At 39.3% G+C, this 13,203-nt stretch overlaps 2 protein-coding genes across 3 annotated transcripts in view; both read left to right on the top strand.

Annotated features, from left to right (window-relative positions):
* The window catches only part of CUNH4orf36 (chromosome unknown C4orf36 homolog), a 42,398-nt gene extending 33,501 nt beyond the window's left edge, over positions 1 to 8,897 (top strand). The window contains exon 5 of the transcript XR_008421738.1: positions 8,809 to 8,897. The gene's annotated coding sequence lies outside the window, so the exon portion shown is untranslated. The remainder of the gene's footprint in view (positions 1 to 8,808) is intronic.
* Positions 1 to 13,203, top strand: part of SLC10A6 (solute carrier family 10 member 6) — a 31,028-nt gene that overhangs the window by 9,750 nt on the left and 8,075 nt on the right. For both annotated transcript variants that reach the window (XM_019465089.2, XM_053901401.1), the window contains exons 2-4: positions 4,290 to 4,408; positions 8,809 to 8,897; positions 11,938 to 12,113. In XM_019465089.2, the coding sequence (XP_019320634.2) occupies positions 4,290 to 4,408; positions 8,809 to 8,897; positions 11,938 to 12,113 (384 nt within the window). The remainder of the gene's footprint in view (positions 1 to 4,289; positions 4,409 to 8,808; positions 8,898 to 11,937; positions 12,114 to 13,203) is intronic.

The following is a 13,203-nucleotide window of genomic DNA, read 5'->3' on the forward strand; positions in this document are numbered from 1 at the left end:
AGGAAGAGCAGAGAGAACATTGTCCTAGCACCAGTGTTTTGATACATTGGTTCATTCTTTGATTTATACATTTATTTGGTATTTAATGAGCTCCTCCAAGATGCTATAGCATGAGACTGCCAGATCCTATGGGTGTGGAGGTCAATATAGTCCTTGCCCTTAAGCAACTCAGAGTTGATAAGTGTACCACACATTGATAGGTAAACAAGCACTTATGTAAGGCACAGTATGTGAGATAATGCAAATAAAAATGTCTACAGGGCAATGGGAGCTGTTCCTCAAGGATGAATATTCTAAGTGCAGAGAGGTACACAGCAGCACTGAGGAAGGAAAAGCCCAAGGCCAGCCAGGGTTGGGCAGAAGATGCTTTAGATACCCCCATGCCGGTGTATGCATTATACTAGATTTACAACAAAGCCTCTCAACGTAAAATATGATACAAAAAAATCCTGAATCACCAGATTGATAGTAGTCTCCCACTGCTATCACTGTGGGAGATATACAGTCTTCCACAAAGATGGAAGGGACATTTGTTTATTTTTTTACTGTGGGAAATGGCAAATATATATAAAAGTGGAAAGAATAGTGAACCCTCTGGTATACTTCACCCAGCTTTAGCAATTATTAACTTATGATCCATCGCATTTCATTTCTGTCCCCACTTACCCAATGGATTTTTTTTGAGGCCAGCTCCACGTATTATTTTGACTGCGAATATTTTAGTATTTGTCTTTGATAGATCGCAAAATATGGCCACAGATTCCTTCCATTCTTGTATGCACCTTCCTTTGTAATGTGATAAGGTTCGTCCTCCCATCCAGACGGGGGTACCTATTCCCCATCCCTTGAATCTGGGCTGGTCTGGTGACTTACTTTGACTAATACAATGACACAGAAGTGATGCCCTATTGCTTCCAAACTGAAGCTTCAAGGGGCTTTACAGTTTCCACTTCTACTCTCCTGGAACACTACTGCCAGAGATTGCCAGGTAGAAAAGGTATATTGAATACATATATAATAACCTTGGGCACATGTCTTTTCATAGTTTTGATAGTACATTCTAGGGATAGATTCCCATAACCTATAGCATTGTTGGGCTAAAGCGTAAACCCATGTGTAATTTATCTATATCGTCAAAGTATCTCATTTTGCAAGTTCATCAGCAATGAATGAGAGTGCAGAGGAGTATTTTTAATATCCTTGAAACAGAGCGGTTGGTGCTTTGCCAAGAGTATGAACACTCTGGTAGAAAATGTCAAAATAATCATAGATGGTTTGTAGGCAAGGTAATTAGATGGAAACATTGGTGATCTGTATTATGAGGAAGAACGATGGTGACTTGAAGGCCTGATGAAGTGCTGGAGGACCCTTGTTATCCCTGCAGAAGACCTTAGCCCTGCAGAGGGTCTCCTTCCCCTTGGTGGGCTGGGAGGTGGTTCACCTCCCCGTCTCTTGGCCATTTGGGCCACAGACACAGATTGGACATATACCCTGCACAAAGCGGTCTGCTGTGAGAACTCAAACAATGAATATTAAGAAGTTTCCAGACTCTGGACCTGGATTTGAGGTGGATAAACTCTTGTTTTCCCGCGGGTTGTGTTATGTGATGCTCCATTTGCCTCACCTCATTGAATAGAGCAGCGTTAACAGTGTCTAGAAGCAGTTTGTGCATGTTTAGACAGATTGTGTAATTTTCCCCATCAGTTAGAAAATATTTTGTTGGCCTGAAGGATCTCTCATTTCCATTTACCCATTTCCTTTTGATTTATTCTTTCACTGGTTCTGTCATCCAGACAGGGACAAAAGGCAGCTTGGGTTTGGGAGCTGGGGGTGGAGGTGAGCGGAGGAAAGGATGGTTCTGGGGTAGAGGCACAAAACACTGGGGAAGGTTGGATGGTCCTAAGTGGACTTCTTGGGTTTTCATCCTTTTTGATCTACTTTTGGCTTTTAGCCTACATTTGAAGTCTCTCCTTTCTCAGCTTTCATCGAATGTAATCTCCTAGCTCTCCACTCGCTTCTCTGTCTTTCTTTACATGCACGGTGGCCCCTCTCTGGCCCCAGTCCAAAGCAGGAGAGCTCTTTCCACGGCTCTGCTCCCCATGCCCCTGGTCCCATTATGCATGCTTTACCCCTTGCACTGAAGCTATGCATTTTAATGTGTGACTAAGTCCTGTTCTCCAATTAAGACATGTAGAGACTTGGAAAACAAGTCTTTATTAGTCAGAAAAAATAGAAACAACATATTATAAATTGATGAAGCGATAACATTTGATAGGATGCAATAAAAGTACAGTAGTCAAGATACAGAGTCTTTAAAGGTTCTAAACTGATGGATTTTTACTCTAGATATTATGTATTTGCAAATCTTCCAGACCCACAGCACTAACTTTGTTATCTTTTTCACTTGGAGATAATCTCAATAATGACAGAGATAAACAAACCCAATTGTCTATCAGAAATCATCCCAGCTTTGTTCAACAAAGACCAAAACTCTGTTCTGATCATTCACCTTTGTTTTCCTGGTGAAGTTGTGTGGCTTGGCTATTGTCAGGCTGTTTGGATTTGGTTCATTCAGCTCTTGCACCTACATTTCACTTCCCAAGATGGCCGGATTTGTGTGTCTAGTGATGACAGCAGCTGTGGTCCTGAGTTTTCCTTTGCCTACCTGGGATATTTCTGGTGGCTGCAGTCCTGAGTTTTCCTTTGCCTACCTGGGATATTTCTGGTGGATGTTCTGTTGTCATCCCTAACTTAACATGTCCTCTCAGATGTTAAGTGACCACTTATTCTGTCAATCACACCACCATTTTGAAGTCTAGAAATCTTACTTTTTCACTCTACTTCAATTCCTATCTATAATCATGGGGTTATACAATATTAGAATTCAAAGAGAATTTTTTGAGAGAGAGAGAGAGAGAGAGAGAGGGAGAAGAGAGTGAGCAGGGGAAAGGGGCAGAGGGGGAGAGAGAGAGAGAAAATCCTAAGCAGGCTCTTGGCTCAGCGTGGAGCTCGACCCCATGACCCTGGGATGATGACCTGAGCCCAAATCAAGAGTTGGATGCTCAGCTGACTAAGCCATGAAAGTGCCCCAAAGAGAACTTTTAATTTAGTCTAGCATCCCATATCAATTCTTTTTTGCTATGGTTTTGTAACTTCGCTGGCTCTGTCCAGCTTGCTCTAAGAATCTATGCTGTGGGGGTCCCTTCTCTATCCAATGGGAAACTTAGGGCATGTGGTATTTGGATACCCTCTTCTAACAGATATTTATAGCACTTCACACTGGGCAAACACTTAGCCTTGTGGCAAATTTACCCTATTCCCATATCCCGGTAGCAAAATTAGACAAAGACATTACAGGAACATAGAACTACACACTAATATTCCTCATGAATATTTGTGCAAAAATTTTTAACAGAATGCCTTCGTATATTGATGGCAGAGAGTAAAATGGTGCAGCTGCTTTGAAAATGGCATTTCCTCAAAAAATTAAACTACGATCCAGCAATTCTGCTCCTGGTATACACCTTAGAGAATTGAATTCATATGTCTGCACAAAACATCGTGCACAAATATTCATAGCTGCATTATTCATAATAGCCAAAAAGAGGGAACACCTCAAATGTTTATCAGTTAGTGGATGGGCAGAAATAATGTGGTCTATCCATACAATGGAATATGATTCAGTCATAAAAAGGAAATGGTGTACTGATACATGCTAAAATGTGGATGAAGCTCAAAAACATTATGCTAAGTGAAAGAAGCCAGACACACCAAAAAGACCACATATTCTATGATTGTATTCATATGAAATGTCCAGAATGGGAAATCCTATAAAGACAGAAAGTGGATTACTGGTTGCCAGTGGCTAGGAGAAGAGAATGAGGGTGGGGTTCCTTTTTTGGGATGATGAAAAAAGTATAGAAATATATAATGTTTTTGCACAATCTTGTGAATGTACTGAAAACACTTTAAAAATAATGGATTTTATGGTCTATGAATTATATCTCAATAGAAAAAACTCTATAAAGAAAAAAACCCTTTAGGACCTGGCAGAACATTTAGAACAAGTAGATTCTTAAGTAAATAGGAGTTAATTGATGAATGTCAAATACTGCTGGAAATCTTTTTCTGGGTCACATATGAAGTCATTTGTTGAATAACAAGATAGGAGTGAGCTTCAAGTAACTCACCTCATGTGATCTCTAAGGTATGCTCTGGGAGTTGCTTTTGGTCAGGACTTCATCATTTCAAACTCTTCCTCTTATGCATCCTTTTATTTTCACTTTCAGCATCACTATGACGACCTGTTCCACTGTGGCTGCCCTGGGAATGATGCCGCTCTGCCTGTATCTCTACACCTTGTCCTGGAATCTTGAGCAGAATCTCACCATTCCATATCAGAATATAGGTCTGTACTGGGCTTGTGAAATGGAACAGTAATAGTAATGGTGATGGTAATACCATTGTTTATGCCATTGTTTATTATGTGCCTCCTTTATGTGGATTTTAAAATAAACTACTTGGATAGTGAGCCTGGGTGGCTCAGTCAGTTGAGTGTCCAACTCCAAAAAAAATTAAAAAAAAATTTTTTTTAGGGGAGCCTGGGTGGCTCAGTTGGTTAAATGGCCGACTTCGGCTCAGGTCATGATCTTGTGGTCCGTGAGTTCGAGCCCTGCATCAGGCTCTGTGCTGACAGCTCAGAGCCTGAAGCCTGTTTCAGATTCTGTGTCTCCTTCTCTCTGACCCTCCCCTGTTCATGCTCTGTCTCTCCCTGTCTCAAAAATAAATACAACGTTAAAAAAATTAAAAAAATTTTTTTTTAAACTTAAATCCAAGTTAGATAACATATAATATAATAATAATTTCAGGAATAAAATTTAGTGATTCATCACTTATGACACCCAGTGCTCATCCCAACAAGTGTCCTCCTTAATGCCCCTCACCCCTTTAGCCCTTCCTCCCACCCAACACCGCCCATCCAACAACCTTTAGTTTGTTCTCTGTATTTAAGAGTGTCTTATGGTTTGTCTCTCTCTCTGTTTTTATGTTATTTTTGCTTCCCTTCCTTATGTTCATCTGTTTTGTATCTTAAATTCCACATATGAGTCAAATCATATGATATCTGTCTTTCTTTGACTGACTTATTTCACTTAGCATAATACACTCTAGTTCTATCCATGTTGTTGCAAATAGCAAGATTTCATTCTTTTTGATCACCAAGTAATATTCCACTGTATGTATATACCACATCTTCTTTATCCATTCATCAGTTGGTGGACATTTGGGCTCTTTCCATACTTTGGCTATTGTCAATAGTGCTGCTATAAACTTTGGGGTGCATGTACCCCTTCAAAACAGCACTCCTGCATCCTTTGGATAAATACCTAGTGGTGAAATTGCTGGGTCATAGGGTAGTTTATTTTTAACTTTTTGAGGAACCTCCATACTGTTTTCCAGAGTGGCTGCATCAGTTTGTATTCCTACCAGAAGTGCAAAAGAGATCCTCTTTCTCCACATGCTTGCCAACATCTGTTGTTAATGTTAGCCATTCTGACAGGTGTGAGGTGATATCTCATTGTCATTTTGATTTGTATTTCACTGATGAGGAGTGATGTTGAGCATTTTTTCATGTGTCTTTTAACCATCTGGATGTCTTTGGAAAAGAAGACAATAAACCCCTGGATTATTTGTGGGGTTTTTTTTTGGTGTTGAGTTTGGTAAGTTCTTTATAGATTTTGGATACTAACCCTTTATCTGATATGTCACTTGCAAATATCTTCTCCCTTTCTGTCGGTTGCCTTTTAGTTTTGCAGATTGTTTCCTTTGCTGTGCAGAAGTTTTTATCTTGATGATGTCCCAATAGTTCATTTTTGCTTTTGTTTCCCTTGCCTCTGGAGACATGTCAAGTAAGAAGTTGCTGCAGCTGAGGTCAAAGATGTTGTTGCCTGTTTTCTCTTCTAGGATTTTGATGGCTTCCTGTCTTACGTGTATGTCTTTCATCCACTTTGAGTTTATTTTTGTGTATGGTGTAAGAAAGTGGTCCAGGTTCATTCTTCTGCATGTTGCTGTCCAGTTTGCCCAACACAATTTGCTGAAGAGACTGTCTTTTTTCCATTGGATATTCTTTCCTGCTTTGCCAAAGATTGGTTGGCCATATGATTGTGGATCCAATTCTGGGTTCTCTATCCTGTTCCATTGATCTATGTGTCTGTTCTTCTGCCCGTATCATATTGTCTTGATTACAGCTTGGTAGTATAGCTTGAAGTCTGGAATTGTGATGCCTCCAGCTTTGGTTTTCTTTTTCAGGATTGCTTGGGCTATTTGGGGTCTTTTCTGGTTCCATACAAATTTTAGGATTATTTGTTCTAGTTTTGTGAAGAATGCTGGTGTTATTTTGACAGGGATTACATTGAATATGTAGATTGCTTTGGGTAGTATCGACATTTTAACAATATTTGTTCTTCCAAGCCATGAGAATGGATGTTTTTCCATTTTTTTGTGTATCTTCTTCAATTTCTTTCATAAGTTTCTATAGTTTTCACTGTATAGATTTTTCACCTCTTCGGTTACTCTTATTCCTAGGTATTTTTGGTGCCATTGTAAATGGGATTGATTCCTTGATTTCTCTTTCTGTTGCTTCATTAATGATATATAGAAATGCAACCAATTTCTGTACATTGATTTTATATCCTGCGATGTTGCTGAATTCATGTATCCGTTCTAGTAGTTTTCTGATGGAGTCTTTTGGATTTTCCACATGGAGTATCATGTCATCTGTGAAGAGTAAAAGTTTGACTTTCTCCTTCTGACTTGGATGCCTTTTATTTCTTTGTGTTGTCTGATTGCTTAGGCTAGGACTTCCAACACTATGTTGAATAACAGAGATGTCCATGAGAGTGGACATCCTTGTCATGTTCCTGAGCATCTAACTCTTGATTTCAGCTCAGGTCATGATCCCAGCGTTGTGGGACTGAGCCTTGCACTGGGCTCCGTGCTGAATGTGGAGCCTGCTTAAGATTCTCTCTCTCGCCCTCTGTTCCTCTTCTCCACTCATTTTCTTTCTCTCTCTAAAAAAATAAAAAATAAATGATCTAATTCTTTAAATAACACTTCCACATTGATTCTATTAGTAGTTCCATTTCCTAGATTTGTAGGAAGATAGAGGTTAATTAACTTTGCTAAGAATGTGCAGCTGGTCAGCAAAGAACTGAAATTCTGACTTGGGAATATGACTGCAAAGCCAAGCTCCTATCACTGCAAGAGTTCATTTTTGCAAATAAAGAAAGAGAACTTGTTTATTAAAAAAAAAAACACCAAAAACACCATATATAATTCACTGTAATGCCATTGGTTAACTGAATCACAGTGGATCTAATGAGACTTTAGTTCCTACAGTTCCACCTTTCACATGGCCTGTGAATCTTGATATCTTTACCGATCCAGCATGAATGATTCCTATTGATTATTAGAGAGCATATTCACAGGTCACAACCGTATCCATATCTCTTCCATATCTGCTTTCCTGATTGTCATTTCTCATTAAACTCTGCCCTTTCCCTAGAGATCTCAGTTTACTTACTAGGCTTAGAAGGAAACCTTGGTAAAATGAGATGGCTATTCTCGTTTGCTCAGAGTTTTTGGAGAATTGGCAGAAATTATGATTCTTAAAAGTCTAAAGTGTTAATCTGGAGTCTCTAGTCATCACTTGGAGGGCTTTACAAACCATGACCCATAGCTGAAAAACATGTGCTAATGACAGCTGGAGCCCATTAAATTTGTAAAATTTGAGTGAAATCCTAGTTTAGGAAATCGTGATTTTATGCACAACTTATTCTGATCAGTAAATTAACATATTATGTTTTGATAATATATTCTAAAAGGCACTTGTAAACAATTAAAACCCAACATATTATGAGCAACTCATGTAACTTTGGAGCCAGTATTGCAGGCATTTGGCCAGATTTGGAAAACAACACTGGAAAAGGTTAGTGTGTGGATCCTGCTGGCAAGTGGGCCTCTGCTCTCCTGAGCCTGCCTTCAATGCCTTTACTCACTTGTGTTAATTAAAAGGCATTTTTTTTCTACCCACCTTTAGGTTACCTGGCCACACTTGCAGAATATGAGAAATTCTTTGGTATGTGTAACAGATGCTGTTTTTTATATCTGCAATAGGTATTCTTTACTTTGCGAAACAAATGGCCCATTGGCTTCACATAGGGAAGTAATAGCTGTGGTCGTAGAGAGGTGACCTCATGCATAGCAACCAAAGAATTTTGCAGAGTCTGCCTGTTTTCTAACGTTTACATTTCTGGTTGTCTCTAAAATTCCATGTGATTGTCAGGGGGATTTTGAGAGAGAAATGATGGAACAAGAATGGTGGCATTCAGTGGTAACATATACCCTTCAAAGGCTGTCTTCCAAAGATGTTTTCTTTCTTTATATTTGGAGGTGGATGCAGAAATGAAATGCAGCTTATAATTTTTTTTAATGTTTATTTATTTTTGAGAGAGAGAGGGAGAGAGAGACAGAGTGTAAGCAGGAGAGGAACAGAAAGAGAGAGGGAGATACAGAATCCAAAGCAAGCTCCAGACTCCGAGCTGTCAGCACAGAGCCCAATGTGGGGCCTGAACCCGTGAACCATGAGATCATGATCTGAGCCAAAGTGGGATGCTTAACCAACTGAGCCACCCATGCACCCCTAAAATCAAGCTTTAATTAAAGCCTATATCTAATTGAACTAGAAATTGTTGAGGACTGGGCAGTCAAGGTAAGAGGAGATATCATCTGATGGATTTTTCTTCTCCCCAGGAATCACCCTTGTGTGCCTGACCATCCCTGTGGCCTTTGGTGTCTATGTGAATTATAGGTGGCCCAAGCAATCCAAAATCATTCTCAAGGTAAGCAGCTCCACATGGCAGTTAATGTATCTTTAGACTTAGACACTGGAAAGACAGATGTTGACAATGACTGTAACAGACTGGCCAGTCAGATACAACCCCACACCCAGCAATTTTTGTTTTTTTGTATTTTTGTTTTTAAATTTAATTTTATTTTAGAGGCAGTCTGGGGGGAGAGGGGCAGAGGGAGAGAGAGAGAGAGAGAGAGAGAGAGAGAGAGGGAGAGAGAGAATCCCAAGCAGGCTCCATGTTCAACATGGAGCTTGATGCAGGGCTTGATCCCATGACCCTGTGATCATGACCTGAGCTGAAACCAGGAGTAGGATGCTCAACTGACTGAGCCACCCAGGCACCCCAGTTCTGCTTTTTTTTGATCTAACCTCCATATTTCCTCCACTCTTCTCAGCCATTCTCTGTCATTCCCATAGGCCCATACACTGAGGCTTATGGACACAGTCAAGAATGGGACTTTTGCTGTAGTGACAGGAAAGCCAAGGCCTATGTGTGGCCAGAGAGAACCCAGAGCCCATCTATTCACAAGATTCCACATGAGTGCTCTTGAGGTGAAAGCTGCTCAGGTGTGCATGCAATAGAGCCCTGGTGTTGAAGAGTATTGGCTGCTTTCATGAAAAAGTAGGGCTGTTTTTCAGAAGCATTCCTGGGGAAGCTTCGATGTTGTAGTCTCTACACATGAACAACTGCTGTGGCTGCTGACCACATGAAAAGCTGTCAGAATGAAATGCAGAATGCATTGAAGAGTCTGGTCATGGAATGATGGTAACTGGAACCTCCTACCTCCTCTTGACTTTCCAGCATTGGCTTTTGTCTGCTGGAGAAACAAGCAAATGTCCTTGTTTTAAAAATATCTCTGAAATGACTTTTAAAAATATCTAAAAATGACTTTTAAATCTCGAGGCATTCTCAACAAAGGTGTCAATATCCTAGGGTGTTTTCAGTGTTTACAATTATGTATCATTTTAGAAGATGTGAGATTCCATTATGTGCTGCTTTATGAAGATTTTTAAAATGCTTTACTTATATTTTACATGTATAAAGAAATAAACATTTGGGGCTAATTGAAGGTTCAACAAATACATCTCAGGTCATATTAGTTTGGGGTTTATGGTTTGGTTCAGTGTAAGTTCCTGCTGTCTGGCTCCCCCTGACGGAGTGCTGCCCCTCCACTTGTCTGCACAAATGGGTGCTGCTTTCTCACTTTGGCACAAGACTGAACAGCTCTCACTGTTCCTCCAGTGAGATCAAGAGCGGGAAGAGGGGTTGACAAGCAGACAAATCAATTGAGCACAGAGAACTGGAGGAAGGCTTAAATGTTGTACATTTCGACTGTGTGTCAGTGGGTGACTTTGTTATTTCAGTAGGAGAAAATTTCCAATGTGGCCGTGTATGGTTTTAATTTTACTTACAAAATAAGAGGACAGAGTATAACAGTGGGAACCTCTTACTTTTCAAATACTCTATTTTTGATGAAGTACTGTCAAGTACTCTATTTTATTAGTACTTTTTAGGTACTGTAATAAAAAACCCTACAATTTTGGTGTTTCCAGATCCTCTATTAGTCCCTCAGTGTCAATGGAGAAATCAGATAAATTTTCTGTAGTCACTTATATTATCTGTAGAGAGCAGATCTAAAACCCCTTTCTTTTGCCTGTTTTATAGGATTTTTGGCAGAAAAAAATTTAATAATAAGCATAAATATTCTAGAGCACCTTGGTAAAAAACTAGAATAATCTAATCATTATTTTGATATATTTTCATTGTCTGTTCTTGGTCCTCTTTTAAGTTTAGATCTGATACATTTTCTGAACAAATTGCTCTTGGTGACTTTTTAAACTTTGAGATCCTTTTTTGATAGAAAGATGGAGAGGGATTTTGACAACTGTAGGTCTTCTTGCATGTTCCGGCATCTTCCCATTAAGCAGAGGCCCAGTCTGTCTTTGTATATGACCAGTAAAAATAAACCCAGAGAACATCTCTGGTGCATTGGGTTATTTTTATTTTGTTCTGCTCCCCCATGACCACCTTCCTCCACGTCTTGAATCATTTCAAATCCAGGTTGAGGCTATAACTAGGTTATAGTTTATGGTCTACATGGAATGGGAGCTTGTCAAAATCCTAATTTTCTCCAAATATTCTAGGTCTGGCTTTCTCGCCATCTGATCTAAAACTCAAACTATTGGAAATTCTTTTTTGTTGAACAACAAAAGTAAGAACAGTATTCATTTGGGAGAGGGAAGAGGTATGTGTTAGTACCTCTATTCCAATAATATTAGCCCAGATTATCTAGTAAAGAATGGGTAAATTTTATTTGGAGGAGAGAAGAACAGGGATGAAAGCAGTAGGAATCCATTGGTAGTTGAAGAAGTGATAGGAAGAGAGTGGCAGACGGCCAGGCAGGACAAATCTTAGACAAGAGGGTACCAGTGAGGGATCTAGGAAGTGTGTGAAGGGATGGTGGAGGCTTATTGTTACATTTTGCTTATTTCACAAATTTGTCCTATCCTTGAAAAACTCCACTCCCCAATCCTTCTGGCAAAATCTACTTCCAGGGAAAAAATACTAATCTTAAAATAAGACTTGGAATCGTGTTGAGCCCCATGAATTTCCAGTTTAGCCAAATCAGTTGACCACCTTGGAACTTAGGTTTCTTTTCTATAAAATGAGATTGGATTTGGTGGTAAGTCCTGTCTTTGTTCCAAAACTTCTTGGTTCCCAGCTTTTTATTTTTATTTATTTTTTGAAGTTTATGTATTTTTAAGAGAGAGAGAGAGAGACAGACAGACAGACAGAGAATGAGTGGGGGAGGGGCAGAAAAATAGGGTAAAACAGAATCCGAAGCAGGCTCCAGGCTCTGAGCTGTCAGCACAGAGCCCAAGGTGACCTGAGCCAATGTTGGATGCTTAACCAACTGATCCACCCAGGCGCCCCAGTTCCCAGCTTTTTAGAAGCAGTGATGGACTTTGCATCCTAGAGCTGAGAGAACATGATGTTTACATGTACTTATTTTGTTGGTTTGCTTTAGATTGGGGCCATTGTTGGTGGGGTCCTCCTTTTGGTGGTTGCAGTTGCTGGTGTGGTGTTGGCAAAAGGATCTTGGAATTCAGACATCACTCTTCTGACCATCAGTTTCATCTTCCCTTTGATTGGCCATGTCATGGGCTTTCTGCTGGCACTTCTTACCCACCAATCTTGGCAGAGGTACAGTGAAATTATCCGTACACTTTTTTTGAGGAAGTTAAAGTAAACACACTGCCACTGGCAGGCTTTGCTGCCAGGCTATGTCAGGAGACATTAAGAGTCTTGACTTACAAGGTGGATGGAACAGGATGACTCCTCATAAAGAGAGTGAAAAGATCACAGTACTTCTTGCGTAAATGAGAACAAAGGCTGGAGTGATGGGAAATTGTAATCTGTGAAATTAGGATTGGGGTGTTAACACCACATGTTGAAATCTGGACACATTTCTTTCTTATCCTAGTAATTAGATAGGGGTGAGATGGTTTCATTAAATATAGAGATCATTCTAGGGCATGAGCAAAATTCCAGATTAAGCATTTATCCATTGTTTGTGCCAAATTCTGTAAAAGTGCTAATTATAAGGGGCAAGAGGAGGAAGGGCAAACTGGAGATATAAGATGGGAATGTATCTGATACATTGTCATTACAAGCTGGGGCATATAATTTATAAATATTGTGAAATATTAAAAATGATAATACTCCATGTTGTTATGTCTGGAGATGAGTTGTTGGAGGGAATGTAAATTGGTATAAACTCTCTGGAAGGCAACTTAGTCATATCAATAGCCTTATAAATATTTATAGCTGTTCACTCAGTGATTTTACTTCTAGAAATCTGTCCTGAATCTAGGACTGTCAGATAAGCACACGAAAATTGATGTGCAAGGATGTTAATTGCAGTTTTATTTATAAATATAAAAAATAGAAACAATTTAAATATCTGACAATAGGGAGATATTTAATTCATGAGGTATCTATGTGATGGACTATGATGCATCAATTTTAATGCTTCTGGGAAATACTTAAAAGATAAATTTAAAAGAGAATAGGAAACAGTAAGCATTTTGATTCCCACCTTGTAGAAGAAAGCAGAAGAATTTTATGTATGGAAAAATACTGGAAAAAATATACCATATGCTAAGAGTGTTTAATTTTGAGTAGTAGGATTAAGAGTAATTTTTGTTTCTTAATATTTTCTTGGTATATTTCCTGAGTTTTTCAATGAGTATGTACTATCTCTAAAGTCAGAAAAGAATTATTGAAGAAACGT

Source organism: Panthera pardus, unplaced genomic scaffold (assembly GCF_024362965.1).
Source record: "Panthera pardus isolate Hobbes unplaced genomic scaffold, ASM2436296v1 HiC_scaffold_13, whole genome shotgun sequence".
Classification (NCBI taxonomy): domain Eukaryota; kingdom Metazoa; phylum Chordata; class Mammalia; order Carnivora; family Felidae; genus Panthera; species Panthera pardus.